The sequence below is a fragment of the Perna viridis genome, chromosome 3, assembly GCF_037379345.1.
Source record: "Perna viridis isolate PV_CMFRI_1.1 ecotype Kerala chromosome 3, ASM3737934v1, whole genome shotgun sequence".
NCBI classification, from domain to species: domain Eukaryota; kingdom Metazoa; phylum Mollusca; class Bivalvia; order Mytilida; family Mytilidae; genus Perna; species Perna viridis.
The window spans coordinates 46,669,158-46,682,488 of NC_142447.1; the positions used below are offsets into that span (position 1 = coordinate 46,669,158).

The 13,331-nt window shown below is 33.7% G+C and overlaps 1 protein-coding gene across 4 annotated transcripts in view; it reads left to right on the top strand.

The window, feature by feature from the left end:
* Window positions 1-11,323, top strand: part of LOC148622514 (zwei Ig domain protein zig-8-like) — a 63,838-nt gene extending 52,515 nt beyond the window's left edge. For all 4 annotated transcript variants that reach the window (XM_088572542.1, XM_088572541.1, XM_088572543.1 and 1 more), the window contains 6 exons: window positions 178-314; window positions 6,007-6,220; window positions 6,946-6,993; window positions 7,900-8,190; window positions 8,782-8,823; window positions 9,679-11,323. In XM_088572542.1, the coding sequence (XP_088428668.1) occupies window positions 178-314; window positions 6,007-6,220; window positions 6,946-6,993; window positions 7,900-8,190; window positions 8,782-8,823; window positions 9,679-9,794 (848 nt within the window). In that variant the 3' untranslated portion in view covers window positions 9,795-11,323. The remainder of the gene's footprint in view (window positions 1-177; window positions 315-6,006; window positions 6,221-6,945; window positions 6,994-7,899; window positions 8,191-8,781; window positions 8,824-9,678) is intronic.
* Window positions 11,324-13,331: the final 2,008 nt, after the last annotated feature.

Sequence of the window (13,331 nt, forward strand, 5' to 3'; positions counted from 1 at the left end):
CCGATTCATAATCATGTCAAGTCCAAACTAAATCTGGCAAAAAAGATATTACACCACCGAAGCTGGGGGTACCGCAATGGTCCTGACTTGGTACAGGCAATTCAAAGGAAATGGTGGGTTAAATCTAGGTTTTACAGCGCGGTATTTATAATTTATTATATCTAAACATTATTTCAGGCTTTATACTATCTTTTGTTGGTTGTGACGTAGCTTACTTAGAACCGGAATTCCTTCCAACTCCCAAGAATGTGACTTATTCGGCTGGCGACTTAGCAATACTATTTTGTGCTGTTAAAAATCTAGGATCAAAATATGTAAGTACGCAACCTATAAATAGTGAAAAGAAACATGTTTGATCAATACATAGTATTTAGATATATATTCAAGTTTTGAGTCACTCATATCATTAACAAAATTATGCATTTACAATAATTTTGAGTTACGTTTTTAATTTTCCGTTTTTATTAAATCTGTATACTTTAAGCTCTAACTTATTCCAGTACTTTGTTTCTCTATTTCAACTTATCAAATACTTGATGTTTTTTTTCCGGAGGAAGAATGATTATTGCTTTTTCCGAAATCAAGATTTTTTTTTATTTCATTCTCTGAATTGGAATTTGTTTACAAACATTTTAATCTTCATAAAATCTAAACAAATACATATGAGAAAAATATGTCTAACCGGAATAAGTGTTTTTTCTCCTATTGTATTTGAAATACTGAGTCAAAATCGCAAATAGAAAAAGATTAAATATTGGAAACAAGTCCAAAGGTATATTTTTAGATAGTGGTTAGTTTTCGGAATCTTCATTTTATCTTCCGTATGAAGATTTCATTGCAACAATCGGTCACTTTTTAGTATGTTATCAAAAGGTAAAATTTCTCAGTAAATTATCGCAGCCCTACGTTGGGTTGATGATTGCATACCGTTCCATTATTGCTAATAATCCGTAGGAGTGAAAAGAACCATATATTGTGCACATTGTCAGGATAAAATAAGTGAGTAACTAGTCTTAGTACAGACTCGGGAATTGTCTAATGTAATTGTTTAAAGTTCTCTAATCTAAATCACAAGAAATGATCATAAATCTTTACTTGCTTTCAGAACATCATAGGTAGTATATCAATTATTAAAAAAAAAAAACTGTATTAGTTTCTAAAGCAAAAGAGAAAAAACTTTATCACATGTATTGTCTAATGAAGTTGTAGTTAAAAAGTGTCTTTTTAGTCATTGGTATATTAATTTGAGTTAGGAATATGTAGACAATTATGCTATGTATAGAAACGAAGTGTCATTTGTTAGCTCAATTAAATACTTTCAGATGGGCCCCGTGCAGGTCCGGGTGTTAAAAGAATAGGCCTGCAGCAGCGCTAAGCTTGTCGTAAAAGGCGACTAAATAGTGCTCAGAAACTTAGCCGGGGGCTAGGCGCTCTGCCCACAGAGCAACTGGCATGTGTGCCCCAGGTGGTGGAATGGGGTACCCCTGGTGTGTTACATGCTGGGGTTGTCAGGCTATAATACGGAAAACCTGACCGCAAACCATAGTGGTGCACCGTGTTGGAAAAGATGCAACGTTCCTCGCACGTTAAAGCACCCTGCCGTGGTATTCGATAGGAGTAGGAACCTTTTTTTCATTTCATGTTCATTTTATCATCCATTTCATGTTCATCGTCTGAATATAGCTGAAATATTGCTGCTCGGACGTTAAACCCCAACAAACAAACAAACAAACTTTCAGATGGTGAATATTATAATTAATTGGAAAGAGTGAATAACCAAAATATGATCACGAGTGCCGAAGAACGATTTGTTTTTATGAGTGTGCTGAACTTGTTCCGCGCACGAATCAATCTTTATGCGTTCTTGGCACGAGTGACCGTATTGTGGTTATTCGCGATAACCAACTGAGTATTCTATTTATTATATAGATTTCCTCCATTATTCATTGCTTTTTTCAACACAAATTTTAAGTTTTGCGAACTGCGGATTGATATTCGTTTTTGTGACGTTTTGGCACGAGAGTGAAATTACCGAATTTATTTCACAGTGTGAATTGTCGAAATTCATTACACTTGAAACATTCGATAAAACACTGCTCTCTGTATAATAATATACATAAATGACTCAAACATGAATTGATAAGTATCGTCTATCTTAAATTTCTTCTATTTTCTCAAGATGTATGCATAAAGAAACCAATTTGCCTTTGTTAAAAAGATTTGCGTTTTTGTTTGTTTTGTCACTGTCCTTTTGGTACATAGAAAAGATCCACCTTATGGTGAAATGGTTAATAAATAAGTCTGCATCTCCTTTGTTTCATGACTATGTTGTGATTAACGCAAATTTACGCACTTTCCCCTATTATGGATAATAATAAATGAAGTTCTAATTGCCTACGGAAATGGACGTCTGTAATTTTGGTCTTATGTATAAGAAAGGCTCTATTGTCACGAAAGGGTTTCTGTCTGATAATTTGCTCATAAACTGAAAATATACAGAACATCATTAGCGTTACAAATACAACAAAATTAACTTTGTACTTTGGCAAAAATGATTTGATTAAAAATTACTTCTTGTATAAACTTTTTTCGGTAATTGAGTTACTTATACGTTTTGGCGTGACGGAAGTACATGTACATGGCATTATTCTGTTCTGTAAGTGATTTTTGATTATTCAGTGCATTTTTTTTTGTTTATTTATCAAATAGATGTTTTTGATGAAAAAATATTGATATGTAATTAAATCATGAACAAAAGTTTTTGCTTTTACTTGTAGCTTAATTGCAAAATTGAAATTGGTCTTTGTTTGTTTGTTTGTTTGTTTTTGGGGGTTTAACGTCCGAGCAGCAATATTTTAGCTATATTCAGACGATGAACATGAAATTGATGAAAAAATGAACATGAAATGATGATGAAATGAAAAAAAGGATGGGACACAAGGACAATATGTTCGAGAAATTTTGATTGCCACTGGATATAGGGAGAGGTGGGTAGGGTTGGGCGATTTAGCCTCCTGTGGTGGAGCCCTACGGTTCCTACTCCGGAAGAATACCACAGTATGGTTCTTTAACGTGCGAGGAACGTTGCATCTTTTCCAACACGGTGCACCACTATGGTTTGCGGTCAGGTTTTCCGTATTATAGCCTGACAACCCCAGCATGTAACACACCAGGGGTACCCCATTCCACCACCTGCGGCACACATCCCAGTTTCTCTGTGGGCAGAGCGCCCTAGCCCCCGACTAGGGTTCTGAGCACTATTTAGTCGCCTTTTACGACAAGCTTAGTGCTGCTGCAGGCCTATTCTTTTGACAACCGGACCTGCACGGGTCAGGACCTTACACAAAGATTCGTTTCTGATTATGTTTAAATCTCCCATAAATTCAGTAATTCAGTCTATTATTTAGAACTTGATTGTAGAGCAATTTCAAGACCAAATATTTTAAGTAGCTTTTGTCCAAATAGAAAACAAAGCAAATTGCCAAAACCTACGACATTTGATAAACTGCTGCTTTGGTAATATCAAAATGCATTATTTCGTCAAAATTGCTTTGCTTGCATCAAGTAAGACTTGCAAAAACTTTATGTCTTGAGTAAACAAAAACTGCTTAAGAATGCAAAAAGAAACAAAAACAAAAACAAAACAAAACAAAAACAGACTATAATTGAAAGAAAGGTTTGCACAGGATCTTGACAAGTGAGTATGTCCTGTTTATGCACTACAAAGAATCTACTTTCAAATTGTGTTATAAGTTTGTTACTTTGGAAGCCCGATCCTTGTTTCGAGCAGAGGGTTATTAAACCATTGGGTGTAATTTGTAATTTGAAAAAAAAATCAACATTTCATTCCAGAATTGTTTTTATCTTAAGAGCATTCCTCTTTTTCAAACTGTGCATAAGTTTTTTTTCCAAATGCACTAGTCACCTTCCTAAATGTTTACAAATTGAGTACATTTCGTCTTAGTGATTTTCTTTATGTATTTGCTTAAATAAAACTGGCTGAATAATACAATTCTTGATTTCAATATTTATTTCAAATACTCACTCTTTCTAAAGATAATTGTCTCCCGTGGGCAATAACTCTAATTGATATTAACAGTTTAAAATGTAAATACTGACAAATCGAAGATTGCCTAAATTGGATGACAGTACTAGTAACACATGTTGGGGGCAAATTTTGCTGTTTCACTTAACGTTGTATTGCGCATTTATTAATGGAAATAAATGATGCATCTATTCATGTTGTTAACGCCGATAACTTACTACTTTTATCAAAGAAACAATAACATTCAGACGAAAGTTTTTTTTAGAACAAATCCATACATGATACATTATTTTGATTTTTTGGGAACGTTTCACATATTTAAAATGACACAGGCATATGTTGTTATTATTTCATTTAACATGGATCTAACAAATAACCATACGTAATACCCCGTGGCGTATTTACAAATAAAAAAGTGCGTCAATGCATCCCGTATCCTGCGAATTACTTTATGTATAATTTAAATAAAATGTAGCAATGAAACAAATAGTATTTTCGATCAACATTTCTTCCGTATATAGATTTTTGGAAAGTTCAGATTCCTTAAGTTATAATCACATCAGTATACAACACTTTGCACTATAATCTTTGGTAGGAGTGAAAGGTCTCTTAGTTTCCTTATATGCCAACAAGTACGTGTTATTAATATACAGCTCTCCTCAGAAGGGGTCAAATATATAAATAAAGATTGACCTCCAGATAAACTTATCCCAACCGATGCAGAATTGATAGACTGAATAATTTGCCAATTGGATGTTAATTGAGTCTTTTGGATATACTTTATTGGAGGTCAGTTGAAGTTTATTGAGAGAAGTAGAAGTAAAGATATCTAATCAGCCAGCTGGTGTTTTGGGATCAGTGATAGAATTCAAACGTGTTTTGTGTCAAACAGATGTGTAGCGTATAAGCCATCACGACTCCTTTGATTGTAGACTTTGGCAATTGCTACAGGAAAAAAAGATGTGAAGTTTTTTTTTCAAGTATTTTCCGTTATCTGTTGACGGACTTATGAAAATAAAACAGATAATCCATAATACATTTTCTAATCAGATTAGCTTGTGTAAGCGTTAACATCTAAAGCTTCATCAATTAATGATAATGTGTACAGTAAGTTTATCTAGCTGAATAATAGATAAAATGAAAAAAAAAATTATATCCGCCATAAGACCACTGCTTTACATAAATAGAAATTGATTGATTGGGTACTAAAGCATTTTAACATTAATCCTTGTTATTAACATTTTCAATCCAAAACCATCAATTTAGACAGTTATATTTTTTTTTAATTATTTATGAAATAAAACAGAAACATTACTGAACTAAGTTCTCAGATGAGTCGAAACTTATTTATCCAATATTATGCAACATTCTTACTGCTTTTATGAATATTTGTATAATATTGATATGTTAATTAAATTCTACAAATTTACGAATCGTATTTTCCGGACATTTGTCTCTGAACAAATATTTGGAAATAATTGACCTTCGGAGGTTCTTCCCCCATTACCTTTACAGACTATGGGAACAGTTTATTGTCTACGGTGTTGCTAAGTCTAATCCAAATAAGTTCCTACGTTGATTATCATTACCATATTTCAGTCAGAAGTATCATTAGAATTTACATGCTAGTCAAGGAGAAATCTCTTTGGATCATAATCATTAATGACAGCATAACGTGATTTGATAAGTAATGCAACGGCAATTGATCTTACGATGCTTAAAAATGGATACTGTTAGTTATAAGAAAACTACGCTAGTACATTATCTTTAGAGGAATAAGAACTATTTTTTCAATGCATTAATTATTTGAAATAGTAATCAACGGAACCAAGGTTATAGCGATGGATGGATGAATAAAGAGCGATAACTCTATTTGTTTAAAGATACCTGTTTACTAAATAAGTCATCATACCTTGCGCATTGATACCTTTGTTTATGTAAGCGATTTAACTCTGTCGTAGGTTTCGTGGAGAAAAACGTCAGACCCTAGTCCTTTGACTGTAGGGACGTTAACCTTTTCACCAGACACTCGCTTTCATGTGAAGTATTTGAACTACAGAGGTGAATGGAATCTATACATAAAGAACGTTGGTCAAAGAGATGCTGGTTTATATGAATGTCAAGTTAGCACTGAATTAAGAGATATGAGGTCATATGTTTTACTTAATGTTGTGGGTGAGTATTGCATCTCATATAAAGAAATGAATTTGAATGTATAACATTTAATTAACTACTTTGTACTGCAAATTTCTTTAAAAAACAATAAAGTTCAAATAAATAATAGTGTCAAAGCGTAATAAAGGGAACAAAGATTCAAGCGGAAATCAAAACAATGTCATCCAGGTAAATAGGACAGACATGGAAAATAGATAAACACAACAAAGAAAATAAAATATCTAAAATAAATACATACAAAGTAAACAAAGTCAACTCAGACTCCACTAAAAACTGGAAACATGGACACCCGCCGAATTGCTCATAAAAAGCAAGTCTGGGGTAGGCAATAGAGAAAAAGGAAAAACTATGACACATGAACAAATCAGTTTACATGGTACATATGGATACACCCTAACGATAAACGAGTTCATGATGACGACTACAAAACTTCTATAATGATGACCACAAGCTTGTAGCAACATAACCCTGTTCCAGAAGCCTAATTGTAAGAAGTTTAGCGCGATACAAAAAGTCTGCGTATTTACGGCAAGCTCGTGCATAACGTATGAGTTGTGATATGAACACTCCATATGCAGGTGCTGAAGACATGTTGCCACAGATGAAAGGAAAGTTGACAATACAGTTAGACCTACTTTAATATGCAACTTTCTACTATCTGATTGTTTTTATCAAATAATTTACTTATTTAAAGAATTAATTTATTCTATTTGGTTTTTTAAAAGATCCGAAACCTACGACAACGACTGAGAGTAGTCGTAAAAAAGATTCAGGTATGTGTCGTTAAGTATCTTTCGTTATAGCATGAATGTCCAGTTGCATGGGTATTCATTTCAGCATGCTCTTTGAGAAATAGAAGTCGGTCGGATAAAATAGTTTGGATAATACTGCTTTCGTCACCGCTTAAAAAGGTTAACAAGATATACAACTTACCAGTTTTTTGTAGTAAAAGGTCATGGTGCTTGATTGATTACCCTTTCCCTGCCATTATCCTAGACCTCGCTTTTTGTTAAGGAATAAAGATACAGGTTTTATGAACAACACTAAAAATTTAAAGATAATTCACGGTTTATATGATTTCAGTTTGGTGATATTGATACCAATTGTGGCATAGAGGTTTTTTCTTTATTTTATCAACAGTTGCCTATGTTTCTCTGTTAGATTACGACACAGCGATGTCATTTAAACATTTTATAAAAGTGATCAAATTAACTAAAGCACAAAATGTTTACGTAACTATCATTAGTGGGGAGCATTGTAAATCTCTGCTATTTTACTTTTGTATTTTGTATGAACTCTAATCATTCTATTTATAACCTAAGTAGGTTAACGTTTTCTTTGGAGGAAATGTTTGCAAAGTCATTCTATTAAAAATTTTATTTGAATTAGCAACACTTTACTTTTGATGCAGAGTGAAACTTACCTTTTACTTTATGACTTAACGGGCCTAGAAATTGTGTGCTTTATGTGTGTCAGTTCGTTTTACAACGCTTTGTCGTAATCAGTGTTTATGTAGAATAGTTACTTTATTATTGGTTAAAACAATTACAATATCAATGTTGTTGTCTTTTGTCACACCCAAGACAAAGCGTTGATAGTGTAAAAGGCCCCCAAAATCATGTTATTAATTGTTATCTTATGTTTTCAATTGTTATTGCATGTATTTTTATTTTCCATAGATGTCATAATTTCTGGGCCAAGTTCGGTCGAACTTGGTAGTGAACTTACAGTTTCATGTAATGTGTCCACTATTGGATATGACTCAAACTCCGTCCACATAGACTGGTTTGTAGAAGGAATGATAGCTTGGGATGGCAAACATCGTATAAATATTACAACAGAATATTCAAATAGTCACATTCTTAGTACATTAACTATCAAACATGCCACAAAGAATGATACGGGTGAATATTTGTGCAAAACATCGTATGATAACATAGCAAGGCAGCATATATTTGTTTTAAATGGCGGTAAGTGTGAAACCTTGTGATGTTTCTGGAGGTACACAAAATATAAACCTTTGCACGCTTTATCCCATCTACGTCATGTAATATTTCTTGGGTCTTCTTTCTCCACTGGAATATATTAAACTTAAAATATTTTCTATAAAATTGCTTACGAAATTGCAAATTTTTCATTAAATCGATCTTTATAGACTTAAAGAATTCATTCGACATGTAATTATATGTGATTTCAAGCACAACATTGAAAACAACAAATTTTGTGCTTATTGTGTTTTTTTTAATCTTTCTTCACAATTTTGTAATTCAAATTAAAAATTATTCATGCCCATTTTTTTTATATACTAACTGTAACATATATGAAAGGCTTGTGATTTTTGTAAATCAGTCATGCCACATGTACATTTTATGTACAAAAGTATACTGTATATCGATTTTTCAACAGTTATAGAAATAAATTAGAATCGATAACGATATCATTGTTATATTCCGTAATATTATAAATAATAATTATATTCCAATTAACGGTGATACCAATAAATTACCAACTATTCTACTTGTCTTATTAAAGGTTACTCGAATCATATTTATATTTTGCAGTAAAGTCTTCGTCGAATATCAAAAGAGGAACAGACATAACAGGTATGTTTTAACCATACGGAGTAGTGTTTGGAACGATTTCAATTTGTTTGTTTGTTTGTTTGTTTGTTGGGGTTTAACGTCCGAACAGCAATATTTCAGCTATATTCAGACGATGAACATGAAATTGATGATAAAATGAACATGAAATGATGATGAAATGAAAAAGGGATGGGACACAAGGGCAATGGGGTCGACAAATTATGATTGCCTCGGGAAATAGGGAGAGGTGGGTAGGGTCGGGCAATTTAGCCTCCTGTGGCGGAGCCCTATGGTTCTTACTCCTATCGAATACGACAGCAGGTTCTTTAACGTGCGAGGAACGTGGCTTCTTTCCCAACATGGTGCACCGCTATGGTTTGCGGTCAGGTTTTCCGTATTACAGCCTGACAACCCCAGCATGTAACACGCCAGGGGTACCCCATTCCACCACCTGGGGCACACATCACAGTTGCTCTGTGGGCAGAGCGCCCTAGCCCCCGGCTAGGGTTCTGAGCACTATTTAGTCGCCTTTTACGACAAGCTTAGCGCTACTACAGGCCTATTCTTTTAACACCCGGACCTGCACGGGGATGGAACGATTTCAAAAATTGTTAAATATATTTAAATGCTCAGCATGTCAGCTATTCAACCACCGAATGTAAATGCATATACTAAAGATTAAAAATATTTCAAAAACATCTGTTTAATAAGGATTATAAGGACTTACAAAGAAATCTAGTTCTCCAAATAAATTACTGTATTTTTTCTTCATCAAAGTATCCATTGTAGTCATAGGAAAGCGAAAATACTTGTTTGAAGTTATTATTATTAAACAATATACATTCAGACACTTTCTAGATCTTTTTTTAATTTCAGACACAAAGAAAAGTTCCACGAGTTCAAATCAAGGCCATATTATAAGCACAAAGTACAAATTTATTATCCAGTATTTGACAGTGTTTTGCATATTGAATTTGTTTGTTTATAGATAGCACATGTAATTCCATTTTTACACTGTCTATGCAGGTTGTGTTTTTAATAAATACTATATTTCTAATATCACATCGAAAAAAGAACGGGAAAAAATACCGAAGCGTCACTGATGAGACAGTTCAATTACATTGATTTCAAGCACATGTCCTGAACTGGAAAACAAGAAACAAAGACGATCTACATACAAAAATGTTGCCTACCGAATAAAATAGTATACATTTAAAAACTGAATATGAGGAAAACAAGACTTAACACAAAAAAAATAAAAAAATAAATAAAGCACTAGCAGCAATATGACCTACCAACAAAAAATTTAAAGTACCGCTGAAGGGTAAGCATGTCTGATCTACCAATAGTCCGAATTTCCTCTGACCCTGCAACCCTCCTCTTTTTTATTTGGATATTGATATCGGGTTGGGGTCAGAACGATGTGCCATACAAAAAGTTGGAACGGAGCAGAAACAATTTTTAAAACCGGAATCTAACATAATATTTCAAAATTCCGCTGAAAAATTACGTGCCCGCTACCCTTCCATTCCAAAAGTAACAAGCTCCGCCTACTCTCTATTATGGTTCAAAATGTCAACAAAACAGGGTCTCTCGTGGAAAATTATCAAAACTTCAATAATAAATGTAATTTTTCTAGCAAATTTGGTATCAGCATACGGGAAAATGATTCCGGAATCAAACTAGGTAGGTGTGACATGCACAATGTCAACTTGAAAGTCGTTACAAGCGGTTGAAGGGCGATACTCCGCGGTACCGCTAAATCTCCAACTTTTTGTATGGCACATCGTTCTGACCCCAACCCGACATATCAATATCCAAATAAAAAAGAGGAGGGTTGCAGGGTCAGAGGAAATTGTGACTTATCTACTAACGCACCCATCATATTGCAATTGATCATAATCCAGTAGTCTTTTAACAAAAATGAAGCTCCTCAACACCAATCATATAGGGGTCATATGTCAAACAACGTAGCGGTTAACACTTAGGCGATATCGTTTAGTCAAATAAATAGCCTGATGTAACTAAAACAAATAATGCATAAAAATTGGAAATTACCTGAAATACACAAATCGAACTTAAATATTCAAACATCACTGAAAAAAACATGGGACAATATCAACTATAAATGTAAAAACTTATGAACATTTGATCTTTAACTTGATATAACAAAGCAATAAATAACGCAAAGACCTGACACCGCATCGAGAATTTACTTAGAAATTTAAAAAGGAATGTGGCTGTCTGTTATTTCACGACTTAGCATGATGGTAGTGTGTTTAAGATTGTAATTGAGAAAATACCGTAGTTCATATGACATAGGTTCTTTAAGTTGCCCCAATAAATAATGCCGAAGAAGCTATACCTCTCAAACTAGTAAGTGTCAAATTCGATAGGGTGTGAATCCAGTAAGACGTGGAATCTAACTGAAGATATTTGACCTCATCTGTGAGATATACATTTCATAATGAAGCAAATTGTTAAACTTAATGAATGTAGTCAAATAGTGTAATGATGATATTAAATAAAATACAAAAATACCAATCATATATATATGTATTGCAAATTTTGATGTTGATGTGCTGTTCACGTGTTTGAAAGAGTACCTCTCATCAGCAGTATTACAAAGGCTGAACGTACCCCTTATTAATATAAGAAGCTTATTTGACTGTATCCGGGATGTTCAGGGAAAGTTCGTGTACAGATCCAAGACTCGACGAATATGGATTTACTTTGAAATGCATTTTCCATAGGCTAGAGATGCTTGAAAACTACCATTAAGCAAGGTAAAGTTTACAATTGGAAAGTCAAAATCATCATGTTTGTCACAAAGGTTTTAATTTCCAACGTCCTGTATCATCAATATACAATGTAATCTAATTGTCTGCTGGGGCACATGTTCCTTAAAGTCGAGAAAAATATTGCCAACCACAAGTTCCACCGTTCTAACATCATCATGAAAAATTATCATCAGACTGATTCGGATTACATTTGTTAGATTCATTGTGTTTTTCATTTCAGCCTTTTTTCTACCTAATACTAGATGAACATTTCTATTTATGTTTCAAAACAAAAAGAAGAACCACAGTTTATACACCCTATACACACTTACTAAACCATCATTTCATTTTCATTCTGCTTTGAATAGAAAAGCAATATCTTTATCTGATGATCAAGTTGTCTCGTAGGAGTGTAGTCATCTTAAGTGCGATAGATCATTTGTTTATCTGCAAACCACGCGGAATATATAAGATAAAGTATTGGCTTTTTAGCATGCAATCCTAATGTGTCAAATTCGAATGAGGGAACATGCTCACCTCAGGACTGTTTATCTGTGATCTAGCACACGAAAAATCGGTTTGAGCGTGTCGGACTGAAACAAACTAGGTACCTTGGGTGCAATAATGTTAATTTTGCAAATCCTATATATAAAGACATAATTTTCTTCGAAGAAATTAACGAAACCATAGAATGATACTTTTAGTTCAAAGTAAAGAAACCAATAAATGTCTAAATGAAATGACGAGGACAAAACTTTAAAGTTACACGAGAAAGTCAAACAATTTTGTAAATTATTGCAACACAACTTTAGCAGGAAATCTAACACAAAGTTAACTAAATTACTGAAAGAAAGTCTGTAGTGTTATTTATAGTTTTTTTTCTCATAGACAACGACGACAAAACAAACAAAAACAAAATCTTATGAAAAATATATCCATACCTACTGACAGGGGTGGACATAAACATGTTTTAACTTATAGTTCTTATTGCCTTATTTTGTAATTTCTATCTTCCATCAATAAGTGCTGTGTTATTCATTCTTTCATATCTTTATTTCCTCATGAAGAGATTTATGAATACAATTATAATAGTTAAACTACATTAAATACAAGAGTAATCAAGGGAACCAAGGTTATAGCAGTAATCAGAAGAATATAATATAGGAACAAAGACCAAACATGGACAACAGACCTACACAACAAAGAACATAAAGTAACTAAAATCATACATACAAAGTACTGAAATCAAATGAACAACTCGGACTCCACTAAAAACTGGGAGCATGGACCAGGTGCACCGGTAGGGTAAGCGTCCTCTGCTTTTCAAGGAACACCCACCGAGTTGCTCATAAAAAGGTCAAGTCCGTGGTAGATAAAAGAGGAAAGGAAAACTATGACACATTGAACAAATCAGTTTGCATGGTACATATGCATACAACGTAACGATAAACGAGTTCATGATGAAGATCTTCAAACCTCTGTAGTGATGACTTTAATCTTGTAGCAACATAACCCTGTTCCAGGAGCCTATTTGTTAGAATTCTAACGCGATACAAAAAGTCTGCATGGTTTCAGCAAGCTCTTGCATAACGTATGAGTTGTGATATGAACACTCCATACGCAGGTGCTGAAGGGATGTTGCCACAGATGAAAGGAACGTTGACAATTTTTTGACAATACGTTTGTCGTATAGTTTGGTAAATAGTTTTCCTTTACCATCAACCTCTAAGTGTAGGTCAAGATATTAGG